The 21,182-nt window shown below is 43.1% G+C and overlaps 1 protein-coding gene across 2 annotated transcripts in view; it reads right to left on the reverse strand.

Moving 5' to 3' along the window:
* CCDC93 (coiled-coil domain containing 93) overlaps window positions 1–9,307 on the reverse strand; it is a 100,843-nt gene extending 91,536 nt beyond the window's left edge. Inside the window, exons 1-3 of one of the 2 annotated variants that reach the window (XM_001927273.5) lie at window positions 9,071–9,282; window positions 4,097–4,210; window positions 2,317–2,411 (exon numbers count right to left, since the gene is read on the reverse strand). In XM_001927273.5, coding sequence (XP_001927308.2) covers window positions 2,317–2,411; window positions 4,097–4,210; window positions 9,071–9,112 — 251 coding nt within the window. In that variant the 5' untranslated portion in view covers window positions 9,113–9,282. Of the gene's footprint in view, window positions 1–2,316; window positions 2,412–4,096; window positions 4,211–9,070 lie in introns of both variants that reach the window. The other variant, XM_021075794.1, reaches the window with a different exon arrangement.

Raw genomic sequence — 21,182 nt, forward strand, 5'->3', positions numbered from 1 at the left:
GAGCCACGGCAGTGACAATGCCTGGTCCTTAATCCACTGAGCCATGAGCCACTGAGAAACTATAAAAAGAATTGCTTTTGTGGTACTTTGGATATTCCCCTTTAAATAGCACCATTATGTTTCAGAAGTTTATGGTTCCTTTTTTTTTTGATCCCCATCACAACTCTTAGTTCTTACTGTAAATACTGCTTATAAGTTTACTTTTAGAATTTACCTGTAAATAACACATGGATAATTTACCTGCTATTGTAGAAAAGACTATAAACATCATGCCCTAAACATTATAAAAGTGGTACTATGATGGTACATGGAGGTTGAAAGGTAGAAGGAAAAATAGAGAAATTAAAACATTAATCCTACTTAGGACCCAGGAGAAACTACCTTATGTTGACCCCATTAGGGTCAAGAAATAGAAGCTTAAGTAGATTTAAATTATGCAAGTGTTCATAGAAAACCAGAAAGACTAGAGGATGAAGATGAAGGGGATGTAGTAAGTAGTACAGGTGAGCCAATTTCCCCCTTTCATTAGATGTGAGTGAAACAGGTGTATCTATAGTTGGAGATGTATCGGTGATCACTCTGAACAATCTAAAACCTACACAGTCAAAAATAACTCTTCCCAGGAACAGAACTGGGGTGCAGAATGGGAAGAGGGAGAGCATCAGCTATATGTCTTGCTCCCTTTGGTAGCATTTGACTTTTTTTTTGAACTTTCATGTATGTGAGACACCTAAATAAAAAAACAAACAAAAGGGAGTTCCCATTATGGCACAGTGAGTTAAGGATGGCATTGTCTCTGTGGTGGTGCAGGTTCTATTTCTGGCTTGGGGCAGTGGGTTAAGGATCTGGCATTGCTGTGGCTGTGGCATAGGTAGCAACTGTACCTTGGATTCAAACCCTGGCCTGGAAACTTCCACATGCCTCAGGTGCAGCCGAGAAACAAACAAACAAAAACCAAAAACCGAAAACCAAAACCCCAAGAATACAAATCTACCTCTGGACTGAGCCAGACCATCAGGGAGCAAAACCACGCCTGGACTCCAGCACAGCCTGCCAGTGGAGGGCTTTCCACTGTGGGTGGCTGGATGTGATGCCACAGAGCCACACACAGATGTCAGGACACAGAGCCCACTACTCATGGCCAGGCGCTGATGACAGTGTCACTGGGTCAAACGGCACATCCTCCTTAATTAGGAGCTAAGAGATGCCTTTCGATCTCAGCGTTTAGAATTTTAGTGGTTGTCAGGGACTGATTTTTCTTCTGTTGTATGGAAATGGTAAATTGGATAATTTAGCATATTTTTCTCTTTTTGCTGGCTGCCAGAAAGCTTAGAGGGAAATCTGTGCCCCACTCTTAGGAAAATGGGGCCCTTGTGGCTCTCATTGGTGTGTCCCTTATCCCCAACTCTGCCTTTCATCTCCTTTATCTTTGCTGTGCCTCTGCTTCACTTTTCCACTATTACTGCTTGCCATAATATTTGGAAATCATTTTTAATCCATTTAGGGAAGGATAAGGCTTCAGCAAAACAAATAAGTCACAGAATCATAAGATGAGATTGCAAACCTGCCTTCTTCCAGATAAGGAAACTGAGGCTTGCCCAAGGTCAGAGAGCTGCTCACTGGCATGGCTGGGCAGAACTAGGGATCCCAGGTGGCCTCAAAAAAATCACCAAGCCCCTGACGAGCTACAGAAGACCAGCCAGGGTACCCTCTGGTGACATCTCTAGCAAGGAGCACAGGCTGCCTTCTCTCAACAGTGAGACATTGCACCCTCCCTCACTATTCCAGCTAAATTTGCTGCCCTGGAAAAGAGATACATGAGCAGCTGCTAGAAACTTTGATCAAGAAAAAGCATCAGAAATAGCCTGAACATTAGGTGATTTTTTCTTTTTAGGGCTGCACCTGTTGCATGTGGAAGTTCCCAGGCTAGAGGAATCAGAGCTGCAGCCTACACCACAGCCACGGCAACACTAGATCCGAGCCACATCTGCAACCTACACTGCAGCTTTCAGCAATGCCAGATCCTTAACCCACTGAGTGAGGCCAAGGATCAAACTGGCATCCTCATGGACATGACATCAAATTCTTAACTCACTGAGCCACAAAAGGAACTCCAGGTGACTCTTATATGTTCGCTGTGTGACCTTGGCTTCTTTTAGCCTCAGCTTCATAATCTGTAAAACCATGAAAATACCCATTGTAATGAAAACTAAAATACGTAAGGTGTCTAACACACTTTCTGGCACATAGCACACATTCAAGAGTTAGTCTTTTCTCCCCCTTTAGGCTCTTCTATGGCAATGCCTGAAAACTTACATTTTCTGACCTATCGTAGAGTTTTCCTGAAAGAGCAAATCAACGTCCACGTCAAAGTTGCAAGTGGTGATGCACCACGTCATTCCTCCAATCACCTGCAAGATACACAAAAAATACCTGTTTTCTCTTTGCCGTTTGGGAAGAGGGGAAGAAGTGCAAGGTAGATAAAATACAAATAGTTTTTAAGACTCAATGAACATACGAAATAGTGTATCCTCAGAGAGAGGATATGTGTCCTGACTCCATCATTACAGTTCACCTAAACAGTGCTGCTGAATAAAGCTTTCTGCAAAGTCTGGAACATTCCATACGTACTCTGTTTAGGACAGTACTGCTTCACCACATGTGGTTACTGAGCACTTGAAATGCGGCTTTTTTTTTTTTTTTTTTTTAACTGAATGGACACTCGATGCATAGCTCACCTTTATGCTATACCATACCATATAATGTCTGGGGACAGACATTAACTCTCAGCTGAGAGAAGTCTTATCCAGTTACAGGCAAGTGCCGGATTCCAGAGGAATTACATGTTTTACAGACCAGACATGGGTAACATGGGTGACAGTCTGCGGTTTGTTACTTCATTTCTACACATTTCATTTTTTTACATCTCCCTAAAGGAGCTCAGAATCCCTGTTCTAGTCTTGTCACAGGATTTCTCCGAGATCCAAATGAGACTAAGGCTAAAACTCCATTTTGAAACAAAACCTTGTTAGACAAGTCTTGATATTAGGAAAGGACAACAGTGACTCTTATCTTTGGCTACACTGTAGATGGATGTGAGATTCCTAATAAAATACAGATTCCAGTCCCAGCACAGACCTAATGAACCAGAATCTTAATGGCTGAGGCCTCTGTATTAGGAAATAATCTGTTACAGGCAGCTGGGGCTGTGGCTCATTGGAGCACTCAACGCTTTCTTCTACCAGGAAGCTTTCCTGGCTGCCCTGTCTGAACCAGATGCTTCACTGCTGTGCACAGTTCACTGCAGCACTTAGCAAATTGTGCAACTGTTCTATGCATACTGGTTTACTGATCCCTCTTCCTTACTCTTTAGAAGTCAGGCTCTTTGAGTATAAGGCCTCTGTTCTTATCCCTGTGCCCTCAACACCCACTACCATGCCTTATGCATAAGAGCTGTTCAAGGTTCTGCTGAACTAAATGACTTCATCCCACAGTGACCTCTCTCTCCTCCATCCTCAGCATTTACTACCCAGAGAACACCTGGAAGTTATCTATGAGCACCTAGCTTGGGACAGCTCCCTATTAACTCAAATTATTTTATCTTACATACCTACTCTCCCCCACATTTAAGTGCCTGGGCTAGGGATCAAATTGGAACTGCAGCTGCTGGCCCATGTCACAGCCACAGCCATGCCAGATCCAAGCCACATCTGCGACCTACACTGCAGCTTGTGGCAACATCAGATCCTTAACTCACTGAGCAAGGCCAAGGATCAAACCCACGTGCTCATGGATACTACTTGGGTTCTTAACCTGCTGACTCACAAAAGGAACTTCTACATTTAAGTTTCTTGAAGGGAGGGACTGTTTATTTTGCTTATTTGTATTTCTCAAAACTTCGTGCACAGAAAGGATTTCAAGGCAAATCCGCTGATATGTGATTATTTTCATTTAGGAGAAATGAATGAATCTAAATCAGGGAGAAATGACAACATGGACAAAAAGAAAGGAAAAATACAACCTCTTCCTCCTTTCCATGGTAAACCAAGCCATCCTACCAAGAAAGAGCCTAATGGCTAGAGAAATTTCCTCTTACCTTATCAAAAGGTGACAAGCCTTTAATTCTTGCTCTAAAATACCCAGCTGCAACCAAGAGCTCCAGAATTTCAGTCAGTTTGACGTTTTGTTCTTCGTCTTCTCTTGTTTCTACCTAAAAAACAAAAGTAAAAGGCTGGTAAAAGCTACCTTGAGTAAAGGAACACCAGGGACATTTGCTGGTGCCACAATCTCATTGCCAAGGAGCAGCTGTCATTTCTGTATCACTGCATTCATGCAGGAGTACAGGGACATGGTGCTGCCAGAGTCACATAGAAGAGGGTCCCTGCAGCACAGCTGGGGGGCGGGGGGAGAAGACACGCAGGTAGCAGGGACTGGTCACTAAGTTATAGCACATCACCTCCCTGTTCTCTAGCAAGTGGCTTATGTGACAGGCTTCTTTGAGTGCATTTTAAACTGCTTTCAGACAGAAGAAGTGGTTAGGGTTTTTTTTGTTTTTTTGTTTTGTTTTGTTTTGTTTTTTAAACTTTATACCCATCTTGGTCCTAGAAGTTACTGACAAGCAGGGCAAGAGCAAAGAATTCAAACGAGTCCCTCTCAGCACTTCTCTTTTTGATCTCTACAGCAAATAAGGAAAGCTTTCAACTCATATACATTACAGGGAGATTACTGCCACATAACAGGATTGCTTTAAAATTAAGTCACATGGTATATTTAAATAGGGATTTGAGAGTTCCCTCTATAGTGCCGCACGTTAAAGATCCAGCATTGCTGCAGCTGTGGTGTAGGTCACAGTTGGCAGCCATAAATAAACAAATAAACAAGGATTTGACTTAAACTGTTTAGTTTATACCTTTCCTTCACTCCCAGGTTAGTTCAATACATCTACAAGTTCAATATATCTACATATTCCAGTACTTTTGCCTCTACTTACTTTTCTGAACTGTGCCTTTTCTCTCTTCCATTCCTGCAGAAATTCAAAAGTGACTCTCTACAGAAAACAGTACCAAGGTATCCTGGTTCAAATCTTCACACGCACCTCTGACCACTCTCTTACCCAACAATACCTGCTAAGTCTTCCTTAACTATGCATCTCACATCTATCCCCCTTTCCCTTTTATTTGCATGTCATACTAGGCCTGTGGCCACTGCCTCTCAATCTTTCTTGCCTTTTTACTTGTCTTGCTCCTTCCTTCCTAAACCACAGCCTTCTCATCATCCCTCTTTTGCTCAGCCCCCAGCCCTCATCATTAAGGCATCATTCATTGTCTATCAGATAAATTCTGAATGTGTTGGTTTTGTACTCAGATCTTTGGTCAAAACTAGTCCTTTTGGCTTCATCCTTCACCTGTTCCCAAACATGTCTGTTCCAGACATGGCTGTGATCAATCTAGGCAAGCCCTGCTCACTCCCATTCCTTCCCTACTCTCCTAATAGTCTCTAACCACCCAGAAACCATCTTTAAATTCTAGCTCCAATCCAACTGTCAACCCTGCAGCTTAAAATAGTCACTACTTTACATTTCAAGTTTATTGATAGTCCATATACTTCATGCAATTATCAACCTCTTCTGAGTGGCATGTCTGGTGTTAATGTACCTGTCTTTCCAAACAGGTTAAGAACTGCTCCAGGAGAGGACTCATATATTCCATATGTTATCCACCCACGTTTACTCCTCTGTTCTGAAACAGGATTAGACTTCAAGGACACACTTACTAAATATGGAATGACATGCTGAAGCATTACATAAAGTGCATAACCTAAGCCAGTCATGTATGAACAAAATGTTTTCATAGTCATGACACTGATAATGGAAATTCAGGTTTTTAAAGTACAAAATGCCAAGAGAAGGAGCATACACGTGAACACACAGTTGAGCATGGAATTAATAAAGTGACCATTAACCCCTTTCAATGGAGGGCATGGGAGAGGGGACAGCCTTGTGAAACTGCTCATTTTACTTCCCTTTCAATGACCCAGGTATGTCCTATCAAGGATTCTGAAGGTTAGCATTCACTAGTTCCTAGGAAACATACAAAAATAAATATTAGTTATTCACACCTTCTCTTCCTTAGCAAAAGCTCTGTGATGGTAGAGAAATATCTACAGGTGGAGAGATTTAAAGAAGAGAGAAGATAAAGAACAGTTATGGTTCACAAAAATAGAATAGTAAAGGAAAATAGGATGATATAAGTATTTTCTTAAAAACTCCTGGGATGTAAAACAGAGAGCCTACATTTGTTCAATCATTTACCAGGAAAACACTTCCAAGAAGAGGACAATACATCATGGGAGGGTCATCCATGCCTCAGCCTGCACCTGATGAGCACCCACTGACTTCACCAGGTGCACGACCCATGCTTCCCCTCCACTCACCCGTCAGAATGGAGAAGTGTATGTTTGCAATGCACCCTATCAAATAACTTTTTGGCACAAGACAATGAATGGAGAATGTTAATAAGACTCCAAATTCACTTCACATATTAACACTAAAACAAAGTGTAAAAGGGTCGCAGGGACTGAAAGAATACCTTCTCTTGAAGCCATAAAAAGTCACTGGGTATGGCTGGGTCATACATCCATTGTTAAAACTAAAGTTCTGATAAAGTGACTATCCGTGAGCTCTTAAACCAGGCACACTAAACTGTCAGTTGTCTCATACTGTATGCAGTTCATGTCAGATGGAAGGCAGGGCCATGTCTAGCTATCTTTCTATCTTTCACTTACATCAAGGGTTTAAAAAAATTGATTTTAATCAATTAACCAGACTAGTGACAACTTAATGACAAAGACTATCCATATTCATATGTACTTGTCTTTGAACTAAATGATGGTAATTATATTATATTCACCCTGTCTGCCTCCTAATTTCCAGGAACTTAGAAAAGTGACAAAATAGACCCAGTCTCATGACCGTGAAGGTAAACAAGGGACTCAAGGGAGCAAGTTGCTTTTCATTTTAGAAAGACCCTGCTGGTAGTACAGTGGGACAGTGAATTGAAGGGATTTAAGGTAGAACCTGGGAGACCAGACAGGAGTTCACAGCAAAAGGCCAGGCAAAAACCTGATGAGAGCCTAGAATAAAGAAGGCAAAAAAGAAATATCAAATCATATATACCATACATATATATACACACATAAATATATATATACATACACACACACATATACACATACACACATAATGGAATATTATTCAACCTTAGAAAATAAGAAGATCCTGTCATTTGTGACAACATGGATGAAACTGGAGGGCATTATGCTAAGTGAAAAAAGCCAGAAAGAAAGACAATTACTGCATGGTACCACTAATAAGTGGAATATTAAAAAAAAGGAAAGAAAAGAAAAAGTCAAACTCATATAAATAGAGAATCTAACAGTGGTTTCCTGAGGCTGAGAGTGGACGACATAGGGAGAGGTCCCTTTTTACAAAAGGGTACAAACTTTCAGTTATAAGATAAATAAGGTCTGAGGATCTAGTGGTAACACTATATTGTATAACTGAAATCCACTGTGTAAAGCTTAATTCCCCCACCCCAAAAGGTCAGTATGTGAGGTGATGGATGTGTCAGTTCAGCGAGGGGAGTCTTTTTACAGTGTATATGTGAAATTATCATATTGTACATTTAAAATATCTACAATTTTATTTGTTAATTATACCTCAGAAAAGCTGAAAAATAAGTTGTAAAACAAGAAAGAAAAATTTAAATCAAATCACCTCAAAGTACAGATTCTATCCTTTACAATCTCTGGTCCCATCAAAGCAACGTGCATATCAGGTTTTACCTAATACAAGGGTTCTAACAAAATTACACTTACTAGGTTTTCCTAAGATAACAACAAAACAGATGTGCATTCTGAGAGCACCCACTGATAGATAAGCCTATCCTTCCAATCACTACCTCTCTAGCTTTTATGTACAGAACAGTGCTTCCTTAATTAGTGGGTACTAGTGACATTTAAGAACTGAGGATATGGGGAGGGGAGCAAAGAAACAAGATTGGCCACTGACTCTGAGAGACCCAGGCCATGCACCAAGTAAAGGAATCCACTCTCCTGGCCAAATGCCTGCCTCAGAACCTTAGCAGGAGGACAGAGGTGCCGTGTGCATTCCATTTCTTGCAAGAATCTAGTAAACTAGACTAGCTCTTGAGTAAATCCACTGGAATAGAAGACAGATGCAAACCACCGAGCTAAGTGACTTTTGCTGCCAAAAGGAAATGCACTTTTCCTGTCTTTCCAGCCAATGTACCTGTGAATCCAGAAACCAAGGATCATACTGTCCCTCAGGATCGAGTACTTAATAATAAACACATCTGGAAGGAAAAGCACCCGTTATCTTTTGGAGAAGCAGTGGCGTTTCCGCCTGGCCACTGAGCACCACCAGCGAGCTCGTGGCCACTCGGGACACCGCGGCACGTTGACCCGCCCGGCCAAAACCCAGTGCGCGCAAGGCTTCCAAACTTCCTCCTGCCGGCCGGGCCGGAGGTGGGGGCAAATACAGAGTGGCATTCTCCCCCGACACCAAGGCGGCGAGTGCTGGCCTCCGGGGCCCCGTGGGCCCCAGGAGGCTGCGGCGGGCGCCACAAGGTCACCGCCCTTTGCACAACCCGAGCCCGGACCGTCCCAGCGCGTGTCTCGTGACTCCTGGGCGCAGCAGACAGGGTTCTCAGCGGAAGCCGTGCGGCGCGGGTAAGGGGGGAGACTGCCCCGGAAAGGGGGAGAGGTGGGACCCCGGGCCCCGCGGCGCCTGGGGCTGAGTCGGGGCAGGTATTGGGCTGGGAAGGCTCCCTCCGTCCCAGGAGACCCGGCACCCGCAGAAGTTTGTCCCCGCCCACACTCACGCTTGGGGGACCTGCTCGGGCCCTAGCTGTGTGTGCCCCGGGCGGTGAACACACCTGAGGAGGGGGGCGGGGCGCCCTAAACGCAGCGGGAACCCCAAGAGCCTGCGGCCCCGCCAGCTCGGCCCACTTTCAAATACCCCGACGTGTCAGGGAAAGGGGAGGTTCCTTACCTCCGGAAGATCCTGGCCCTCCGGCCCCTTGGGCAACCCCATGATCCCGTCGGACCGCCGTGAGGCTGCAGCTAAGCCCACCGAGCGTCCAGAGGAAGCTGTCCTCGGCCCCAAAGCTGCTACCGGGGTGGAGTGCAAAGCGAGAACTTCCTCCGCCGCTACCGCCGCTGCCACCGCCGCCGGCCGGGAGCGCAGCAGCTCGGCGGAGCATGCGCACTGAGGGGGCTGGAGCAAGACGCGACTACGCCTGCGCCAGAGCTGCGGGCGAGGCCCGGGCCCAGGCGGGCTGGGGGAATGTTTTGCAGTGTGGCTCCCTGACGCGTTGTTCTGCGGAACCTTCGGGCCGGGGCTCTGTATTTTCCTCTGAGGTGCTTTGTGAAAGGACTACTTCTCTGTCTTGGGGAAATTTGGCATCCTGGCTCTCCTCTTTGCTTCTCACGGGCATCGGATGCTCCGAGTGGGTTCGGTCCTCTATGCTAGCCGGGCTTCAGCCCCCTTGCTGCCGGGTCAGTGTCCGAGCACTGATGAGCTTGCAGACGCAGACTGGTCCTGGTTTCACTCAGAGTAGGGTTGTCCCCTGATTAATGCTCATTTGGGCAAACTTCATATATGGACCAAGGAACCACGTCCCGGAAAATGGGTTCTTCACACTCGCTGCCTTCCCATTGTCCGAGCCAGAGCATCTTGTTCCCTGGTAAAACGTTGGGATAAATGACCTCCACCCTCACCTCCACCATCCCCAACTTCTGAGGGGAAGATCATCTCTGAGAATTTGGCAATGGTACTGACGTAATTTTAGCTACACCACTTGGGTGAAGCACCCCTTGTCTGCCCCAGGGAATGGCAGAAATGCAAGAATAGTGTCCCTGGTCACAAGCGCCTCGCACCTGCTCCATAATGGCTTCACCAGGCTTTTTTTTTTTTTTTTTTTTTTTTCCCCCCTCGTTGAAGAAAGAGGTGACGTGTGAAAACTTGCTGTAGAAAAGATCCTTCCCTGTGTGTGTGTGTGTGTGTGTGTGTGTGTGTGTGTAAGGTGGGAAGGGCAGAGCGGGAAGAGTCTATGAGCCCGTTGGGATCAAAGAAGTTTTTGTGTGCATGTGTGTGTGTATGTACCTTTCTGCATTCTTAGCAGCTTAAAAAGTTGGTACTCAGTTAATGCTTGTTCTTGAAAAAATGATTTGTGCCTTTTGTACCCTTCCTGGAGTTTATCCTGACAGAACAGAAATTTCTCTTGAACCAGAGTATAACAAGTGGTTGGAAGAGAATGACCATTTCCTTTTAAAATATAGTTAGTAAATATTGCTAATGAAACTGTGTGCCAACCCCCAGTCCCCAACAATTTGATGAATTTGAATATGCTAATTAAGGTATTATGAGAACTCATTTGCCTGTGTTGTGTGACATTTTGTTCTCAGACACTGTGAAGCCAGTGAAACTCAGGTGCTCTCTAATGAGCCCATTCTCATAACTTCCCAAATGTGTTATTTTTGTAATCTTAAAATTGTCCTTTCAGAGTTCCCTGGTGGCTCAGTGGGTTAAGGACCCGGTCTCTAGGGTCACTGCTATGGTGCAAGTTCAATCCCTGGCCTGGGAACTTCTGCCTGCTGCCAGGGGAAAAAAAAAAATCCTGTCTTTCCCTGAGATGGTATAGGATGAAGGGGACTAAAGGAGGATCATTTGTAGCCACTGTTGAATGACCAGACAGGTATCAATGCCTAGGGACAAGTAGCACGCTCCCAGGTAGCAGCAAATAGAGCTGTATTTAAAACAGCCTGGGGAATAGGGCCTGGAGAATAATAGGACTCAAGTAGGCTATCCAAGAATTCCCGGTTGTAAATGCTTTGCAATGCTTGAAACATACATGAGCAGCTATCTTTCCCGGTAAGAAATCTTGCTGTTTCACTGACTGTGTAGGGTGACAGTAGCAGAGTCGGGCTGAAAACCTGCCTTTTTTATTTTGTTTTATTCTATTTTAAGATCCAGCAAAACAGCTATGGCAGCAGTTAAGAAATCTTGAGTAGCCCACATTTGAGAGAGGAACACCTGCACAGCCTTGGAGAAGACTTCAAACAGATGGTATCAGAAAAGGAGGTTTGTGAAGACTCAGATAAATACATTTCTCCCCTTCTTCTGGTCAGGGTATGCATGCATTCATGTTCTCTCCCTCGTGGGATTTTTGAAGATTAGGTGTCAGTCTTTCCCTCCTCTGCCCATCTGACACAGAGATGTGTGATGTTCTCTGGAACTTCACAAATACTTCCTTTCCCAGGTAAAAGGCTACAATAGTAAGAGCTTCCTATTGGGGTCATTTTTTTTTTCCTGGGTGATATTTTTATTTTATTTTGTTTTATTTTCATTTTTTAAAGTTTTATTGAAGTACAGTTGATTTACAATGTTGTGATAATTTCTGTTGTTACAACAAAGTGAAGCAAATATTCATAGAGACACATGCATTCTTTTTCAGATTCTTTTCCTATGCTGTGCCATAACGTAGGTCCCCCGTTGACCCTCCATTCCACATACAATAGTGTGCACATGCCAATCTCAAACACCCAATCCATCCTCCCCACCTCCTTTTCCCCTTTGGTAACCATAAGTTTGTTTTCCAAAGTCTATGAGTCTGTTTCAGTCCTGCAAATTGGTTCATTTGTACCAATTTTCTTAAATTCCACATATGAATGATGTCATATGATGTTTGTCTTTCCCTGTCTGACTTACTTCACTTAAGATGATAATTTCTAGGTCCATCTGTGTTGCTGCAAATGGCATTATTTCCTTCTTTTTATGGCTGAATAGTATTCCATTGTATATAGGTATCACATCTTTGTCCATTCATCTGATGGGTGATGTTTTTACAATGCCTCAATCATTCTGTCTTCCTATTTCTCCCAGCCCTTCAACTCAGGACTCTTGACATAACCAAAAGGGGAATCCTGAAGTCTTAAAGCAGGAATTTAGAGGGCAACTATGGGTGTTTAGAAAAGTAGAGTGACACAATTTAAGTCACATAGCATGTTGGTGGTGGTGCTGGGACTAGAGCTCCAAATTTCAGATTCACAGTCTCCTTTTGTTTATCCATCATCTATCCATCCATCCATCCAAAAATATTTCTGCATACCTTTTATGTCAGTCACTCTCAAACTTGGCTGCATGTTGGTATCACTAAGGGAGTTTTACAAGGTATGAATGCCTTGGGTTCAACTTCTTGAGATTTTGGTTTAATTGATCTGGTTTAATTGATAAAGTCAATATGAATATTGACTTTTTTCCTTGGGGTATATTTTTATATATAAAACAATACAGGTGTATGTATCTAGGCAACACAGCACTGACTATAACGACTACATTATTATGCTGTTACGGTGGCACCTAAAATTTAATATCCAAAAACAAAGGGTCTTTAAGTTATGTGAGTTCTTCCTGAAAATTCTTTATTTCTTTCTTTTGGCTGTACCTGTGGCATACGGAAGTTCCCAGGCCAGGGATTGAATCTATGACCTATACCACAGCTGCAACAATGCCGGATTCTTAACCCACTGTGCCACAACAGGAACTCCCTGAAAATTCTTAATTGTATGCTGGTCCAGTCTCATGAAGTAAAATTTTACAACATAACATCCTACATTTAGCATGTCATATTTTTATAGTAAGAAATAGAGTCAAGGATAATACTGAAGAAAACCTAAACAAACCCCTCTGCTTCTGGACACAACCCAGCACGTGTTCACCCACGTGTGCACACACACAGATACACACATTTGGATGAGTTCTTCTAGTGCCTTTTCCCAAACAGATGATAGTTTTATTAAAGAATTCCAACAATTTCCATAATTTTCACAACCCACACTCTATTAGCTACGTTAGAAAGGGACTTGACAAGGATGGAGCTACATAGCAATGAATAAATATTTGAGAACATCTGTTACATTCTGTAGAAAAGGATATCTAACACTTTCTTGGTAAAACAGTTTAACAATTAAACATTTCATTGGGGGATTTTTAAAACTTCTCAAGTGATTGCAATGAGCAGACAATCTGAGAAGCACCCTCTCTGTATCAGAGACTGGTTCCTGGTCCTGGAGATACTGCAGTTAGCAAACCAGACAAGATGATTATTGAAGCAGTCAAACATGTAAATTAATAAGATAGTATTGGAGAGAAATAAGTGCTCTTCACAGAAAAAAACAAAAACAAAAACAGTGAAATGTGACAGGGAATAATGTGTTGTAGAGAGAGGCTCTTTTTTTTTTTTTTTTTTTTTTTTTTGTCTTTTTTAGCCACCCTGCAGCATATGGAGTTCCCAGGCCAGGTATCAGATCCAGGTTGCAGTTGCAGCCTATGCTACAGCCACAGCAACTCCAGATCTTTTAGTCCACTGTTCTGGGCTGGGGATCGAACCTGTGTCCTGATGCTACAGAGATGCTACCAATCCTGTTGTACCACATCGGGAACTCTGAGAGGGGCTCTTTTGATCTGAAAACATGTATTTTAGGTGAAGTCGTCAGAATACAGCTCCCAGGAGCAATTTGAGGGGAGACCCAAATCTCAAGAAGGTACCATGGGAAGATCTCAGGGAAGAACATTCCAGGCAAAAGGAGCTTTTGGCATGTTCTGATCAACCTTCCTTTGCCCCTCTAGACCACTCTGCCCCTCTCACCTTGCTTGCTGCTATACAAGGCTGGTCACTAAGGGTTCATTAGCAGGGCCTGGAGGGTGGGGACCTAGGATGTGAAGTTCAGGAGTGTCCATCTTGGGGGGGAGCGGAATCTGGGGTGTGAGGCCTGGAAAGCAAGTATCAATAGTAATTTGCAGGAGTTCCCTTGCGGAGCAGTGGGTTAAGGACCTGGCGCTGTCACTGTAGCAGCTGGAGTGCTGCTATGGCAAGGGTTCGATCCCTGGTGTGGGAACTTCCACATGTCATGGGTGTGGCCAAAAAATAGTAATTTGGCAACCTGTATCAAGAACTTAAAAAATATCCTTGGAGGAGTTCCTTCTGTGGCCTGGCAGGATGGCGGTGTCTCTGCAGTGCCAGGATGCAGGTTTGATCCCCAGCCCAGCACTGTGGGTTAAAGGATCTGGTGTTGCTGCAGCTGGGGTGTAAGTTGCAACTGCGGCTCAGATCTGATGCCTGGCCCGGGAACTCTATATGCTGTAGGGCAGCCAAAAAAGAAAAAAAAAAATCCTTGGATATGATACTTCCACTTTTAGGACTTATGTACAAAGATCTTCATCATAATGTTACTTATGAGAGGAAAAACCTAGAAACCATGTAAATAGCCCATGAAAAAGGAATTGGTAAATATGTCCCAGTAAGTCCTTTTGTATAACATCATGTTTCCAGTAAAAATATTTGCTTCAGCAGGACAGGAAAGAAAAGGGTAAGAGAGGAGGCTATATAAATATTAGCAATGTCTGCCTGTCAAAAAAATCATTACAACATGTAAAACGCAAACTGGAAAAATATTCATTGCCTGTGACAAGATTTCCTGCCAATGTGGAAGACAGATTTAATAGAAAAATTAGCAAAAGGCTTGAATAGAGAATTACTCAAAGAAATTGTCACTAAGTAGATAAAAAAAAATTCCAGTCTCACATTACAAAGTTAAAACCTTTGCATGGAAGAAATAATGAATGTTTTGAGGACATAAAGCTAATGCCATAACATTCCCTCCTCACTGAATAAGGATTTACAAGAGTTTTGGAGGGCAATTTGACAAAGTTAATTTTTCACCCAGTATTCATTGCATGCCTACTGTGTGCCAGGCTCTGAGAAAGGTTCTCAGTGAGGGTGGAGGGTGTGATTCAGCACAAGGCGCATTGGCAATTTTCAAAATGAAAAAAGTTTTACCAACAATTTAGCACTCAGCCATTATGGACGTCAAGTGTCTTGTATTGACTTTGAGTCGTAAGAATTGCTTTTGCTGGAGGAACATGGGAAGATATGAGATTGTGCCAGTACTGGGCAGAGGTATTGAGAACCCTTCGGTTCATGCCATCCTTCGTAAGAACCTATCCGGGCAGCCTCGGTTACCCCTACCTGAGCCTTAAATGAGAAACAGAGAAGGGAGCAGATCCGAGACCCAGCTCAGCCAAACCCAGCCCAGCCAGCCCCATGAGTGGGATGTCAGTGTTTACTGTGAGCACTGAGAATTGGAGATTGTTTGCTAACATTGTCATCACAGCATAGTCTGACTAATATACCACACAAGAAGAAATTGTCCATCCAGATGTCATGAACACCTCCAACTCTCTGTCTGAAAAACACTAGATACAGAAAATGAACTGAAAACGTGCACAGTCAACAAATAATCACATCAAAATCACATGATTGGGAGTTCCCTTTATGGCTCAGTGGATTAAGGACCGGATAATGTCTCTGTGAGGATTCGGGTTCAATCCCTGGCCCTGCTCAGTGACTTAAGGATCTGGCGTTGCCACAAGCTTCGACGTAGGTCGCAGATACCATTTGGATCTGGTGTTGCTGTGCCTGCAGTGTAGGTCACAGCAGCAGCTCCAATTAGACCCCCGGCCCGAGAACTTCCATGTGCTGCAGGTGTGGCTGTAAAAAGAAGAAGAAAAAAAAACCCCGTATGATTGCATGTGAAATAAGTGCCATTAATGGCAGTGAAAGGTGGAAGGAGAAGGAGGAGGAGGAGAAATGGTTTTGAGTAGGAAGCCAGTGAGAGTTTCTCCAAGGACATCCATTTAAGACCTGGGGCTCTGGAGGGGACAACATTTTAGGCTGAAGGACCTGTACAGGCAGAACAGGAACCCTTAAGTGCAGGGGAGCAGGAGGTAGAAGGGCCCTGTCCTGCAGGACCTTGTGGACAATCCGAATGTGTTTGGATTTCACCTAAGCAGAGGGACAGCGATCAGAGGGCTTGAAAAAAAAGTATCTTGTAAACATGTTCATCTCATCTCTGAAGTCAGTTCAGCCCTTGGTCTCCAGGAATGGACTTTTGAGTTTCAAATGTCTGCCCTCAGTAGCAAAACTGCTCATGTAAAACTCCTACAACCACGCATGGAACTCAGTAAACAGCAACAATTGAAACCCAACTCACACTATCTGGAATAAGAGGAAGCAGTTGACCCAGGAAATGTACTTCTAAATAAACTGCATTTATGTAACATTATCCAAGGAGTAGTTCCCGCTGGGGTGTGGTGGGTTGAGAATCTGACTGCAGTGGCTTGGGTCTCTGTGGAGGTTGGGGGTTTGATCCCTGGTCCTGGCCCAGCACAGTGGGTTAAAGGATCTGGGGTTGCCTCAGCTGCAGCTTGAATTCAGTCCCTGGCCCTGGAACTTTTATATGCTGTGAGTGTGGCCATAAAAAGACCAAAAAAAAAAAAAAAAAACCCAAAAACATTATCCAAGGAATTACAATTCCATCAAGCCTCCATATGAAACCAAATAAAAGAAAATCCAAAATTATTTTAGAAGAGAGACCAAAAAAATGATATTTTTGGTGCTGTAGCAAAGACAAAAATTGCTATAGTGTTTCTGGATTATTTGGATTTGTTAAAACAACAAAAATGCTCTAGTTTCTCTACCTACAAATAGAATGACATGGGAGTCGTTAATTTATAAGATTGATAATTAAATAATCTAAAATTATAAAATATAGTCCTAAAATTATAATTCCAACAGGCTTCTATTTGAGCCATTATATTATCACTTAATAGCAATAAAAGTAAGAGAAAAAATCAGGGAGTTCCCTGGTGGCCTAGCAGTTAAAGGACTGGGTGTTGTCACTGCTGTGGCTCAGGTTGCTGCTATGGTGGGGGTTCCATCCCTGGCCTAGGAACTTCCTCATGCTGCCAGTGTGGCAAGAAGAAGAAGAAGAAGAAGAGGAAGAAGAAAGAAAAAAGAAGAAAAAAAAAATCAGAAGAAAAAATCACCTTGTTGCAGTTCTGGATGGTCAGAAGTGGACTTATTACAAGGTGGGATCAACTTGGAAGGTAAGTCACTTCTGTTCTCAAGTTGTGTGGACAGAAGACAAAATCCAATACTTGGGGTAGTGACATTTCTTGTCACCAGCAGAGGAAGGATGGGACAACAAAGACCCTCAGAGGAGAGAACTCCTGGGGAGTTTCCCCCTCACTTTCCAGAATAGGAGGCAGGACAGTGGGTTCTCTTTTCCAGAACTACCCATGTGGACAAGGAGTTGTGCCTGAGATTGTTCATGGCAGGCATTTTTGGAGGTAGAAAAATACTGACTGACCTAAATAGTCATCAAATGAAGAATGGATACATATAATTTAGGATATTTTCATGCAGTGGTTTAACATCTAGTGGTGAAAATGAACTAGAATTGTATGTTTGAAGAGGGATAAATATGAAAAATATAAAGCTGAATTTTTTTTTTTTTTTTGTCATTTCTTGGGCCACTCCCGCGGCATACGGAGGTTCCCAGGCTAGGGGTCTAATTGGAGCTGTAGCCGCTGGCCTACGCCAGAGCCACAGCAACGCGGGATCCGAGCCGCATCTGTAACCTACACCACAGCTCACGGCAACACCAGATCCTTAACCCACTGAGCAAGGGCAGGGACCGAACCCGCAACCTCATGGTTCCCATTCGGATTCGTTAACCACTGCGCCACAATGGGAACTCCTAAAGCTGAATTTTTAAGGAAAGCAACTTTCATAATGATGTGCTAAGTTTACAAACATTTAAAATAATATTATTCAGTGCTTATGGTTACATAAATGTGTAGGAAAAGTGTGAAAGCTGGTATGGGAATTATGCTCACGGTTGTAATTCTCTCTGGGGAGGGGGAGGGGTAGAGCAGGGAGGGAGCAGGAAGGACCAGAGAGCATCAATTCTATGTATAATGTTTTATTTCTTGGGGAAAGAAGATCTAATGCAAATATGATATAATGTCAGTATTTGAAAAAGGCAAGTGATAAATACATTGGTAATTATGCTTGTTTTCTGCATTTTAAATTATTTTATAATAAAATACATTTTAAAAATAAAGAAAATCTTTAAAGTGAATTAGTGGCAAAAAGGGACAGAGGGTGAATTCTCTTTCAGAAAATCTTGGCTATGAATTAAAGGAAAGAAGTAAGTATTTGGGAGCATGTTATGGAGAGTTTGTTTCTTTGGCTTTTTTAAAAAGACAGCAGAGACTTGAATATCTTTTATTAAATTGTTGGGAAGAAGCCAGTTGAGGGGGAAAAAAAGGTTGAAAATACAGATTTGAACCTTAGAGACTTAGCTCTTACAAATCTCCCTCAAAAAAAAAATACATGTTTTTCTCCCCATTAGATTGTCATCTCCTCAAGGAAGGACAAGGGCTATTTGTGTTCTGTTTATCTGCATGCCCAGAGCCTGCCTCGAACAAGTGCACTATGGCTGGATGGATGAGGAATGGATGAAAAGATGTAGGGCATCTTTAAGATGTGTGATAATATCATCATAATGTGTGCATCAGGATGGCCACCAGGTGGCAGATGTGATAGTCAATGATTATCCTTTCAGAGAAGAGTTCTGATGCTAGCTCCAAGAAAATGGACCAGTTATACCTCCTCTTTTAAGTAAGCTTATATAAGTGAAATACACTCAGTTTTTACATGGAAATTTGGTACTATCCTATCATTTATTGATTTCTCATTTCAAATATCATTAGGTCAACTTATTCATTCTTGGAAAAAGATTTCTTCTTCTTCTTTTTTTTTTTTTTTTGTCTTTTTAGGGCCATACCCATTGCATATGGAAGTTCCCAAGCTAGGGGTCAAATAATTGAAGCTGTAGCTACCGGCCTATACCACAGCTCACAGCAACACCAGATCCTTAACCCACTAAGCGAGGCCAGGGGTGGAACCCGAGTCCTCATGGATACTAGCCAGGTTCGTTAACCACTGAACCACGATGGGAACTCCAGATTTCTTGATGCTAAAAAAAAAGCAGTTGCATTGACTTGTGGTTAAGAAAGCAATTAGCTTGGAGAAGAGACTTGTGGCTGCCTGATGGGAGGGGGAGGGAGTGGGAGGGATCGGGAGCTTGGGCTTATCAGACACAACTTAGAATAGATTTACAAGGAGATCCTGCTGAGTAGCATTGAGAACTTTGTCTAGATACTCATGTTGCAACAGAAGAAAGGCTGGGGGAAAAATGTAATTGTAATGTATACATGTAAGGATAACCTGACCCCCTTGCTGTACAGTGGGAAAATTAAAAAAAATTATTAAAAAAAAAGAAAGAAAGCAATTGGATACATGTATCCATCTTCTCTCTGCCCTGAAATCCAAATAAAATGATAGTGGAAGTTAATTCCATGAGACAAATAAAATGATAGTGGAAGTTAATTCCATGAGCCAAATAAAATGATAGCGAAAGTTGACTTCACAAGGACAAAGACAATGGAAGAAAATGGAAGAGGAAACAAAAAAATACTATTATAACCAGTTTTAAATGGGTTGAACTTGATAAGGTGCAAGTAGAATGCAACCTGGTTTTCTCCCATCCACCTTTTTGTGTGTGTGTCTTTTTGCTTTTTCTAGGGCTGCTCCCACTGCATGTGGAGGTTCCCAGGCTAGGGGTCCAATCGGAGCTGTAGCTGCTGGCCTACACCACAGCTCAGGGCAATGCTGGATCCTTAACATACTGAGCAAGGCCAGGGAATCAAACCCGCAATCTCATGGTTCCTAGTCGGGTTCGTTAATCACTGAGCCATGATGGGAACTCCCTCCCATCCATCTTTAAAGTTGCCCTGTTATTTTTCTCCCACACCTGGATGAGATATTGTGCAGGTTCTAAGGCTCTTATGGGCGCTTTGGGAAATTGGAATAGTCTACTTTTCACGTATTAAAAAGTCCAGTCTAATCTAAACTTCTGCCTTTTATCCAATTCGTACCTTCTCCCCCTTCCTAGCTTGGGTCTGTCCTGGAGTTCTGCAAAGTGGAAATAAGGGTTCATGGATCATTCTTTTATGTCTTACCCCACTTCTTCCCCCATTCAGTAACTGATCCTTCTGTCCCTCCCAGTGTCACGCTCAAGGGGAACCAGAATTAGAAGAGAAAATTGTATTTGATGGGGCTGTTGTGCCTGTCATTGAAGCCTCTGTGTGACCCAAGTTGATCCTTTCTGTGGGGGTGCTTTTGTTGTATTTTTTGCCTATTGTCTTGTGAGACTTTTAAACTTGTTCTGTTCTCCCCACACCTCACTGGGGGAAACACCATTCTTCTGAAGTCTCATGTTGTTGCCTTTATTCTCATTCCACCTGCTCCTGAGGCAAGCTCATTTTGCTGGTGCAGAATTATTGGGTGTGTGTGTGGGGGGGTTCTTTTAAGGTTACTCTTTATTGGTTTTTCACTTTTTCTTGGAACTCATGAATCAACTCTGATACTTTAGACCATTCCCACTCTAGTCTCTCCTTTGTTCTATGCAGGTTTTTTGGGTTTTTTGTTTGTTTACCAGGCATCCTTGGGTGATTCTAGAAAGCACTGATCTCTCTGCCCCCTTAATTCCAGAGGACATGGGTCTAGTTCTCCCCAAAGCACTCTCTCCCCACACTTTGCCAGGCTGCAGCATAGAGCAGGCCTTCAGATGTTTGCAGCTTCGCAGAGGTGTTGGTCTCCATCCATGGGTCCAGGGTCTTGAGTGTGTATTGCAAAGCCTGCCCTTGCTTGGCCTGAGGGGTGGAGCGAAGCCTCCACTTTAAATGTTCCCACTCCCACATATAATTTTTGTTATGGCCGCGGGTGTGGCATATGGAAGTTCCTGGGCTGATGATTGAATCTGAGCCACAGCTGTGACCTACGCCACAGCTTGTGGCAACGCCAGATCTTTAACCCACTGAGCAAGGCCAGGGATGGAACCTGCATCTTCACAGAAATTTTAACCCACTGCACCACAATGGGAACTCCTTTTTTTTCCCTTTTCTTTACAAGGTTTTGTTGACCTGTATTCATTATTCTCAATCCTATTAACTTCCTACTTCCCCTTCTGTTAACTGACTTTGAAACCTTCCTCTGCCTGAAGACAAGTTCCCTGTTTGATCAAAGCTTCTGACTTAATGTGGTTTTTTGGTGTCTGTATTTCCAATGCCCAATGGAGTAGGTTTTCAATGACAGTTTTTTTTTCCTAATGAATAAATGATCCAAAGAGTGAAG

Source organism: Sus scrofa, chromosome 15, assembly GCF_000003025.6.
Source record: "Sus scrofa isolate TJ Tabasco breed Duroc chromosome 15, Sscrofa11.1, whole genome shotgun sequence".
NCBI lineage: Eukaryota > Metazoa > Chordata > Mammalia > Artiodactyla > Suidae > Sus > Sus scrofa.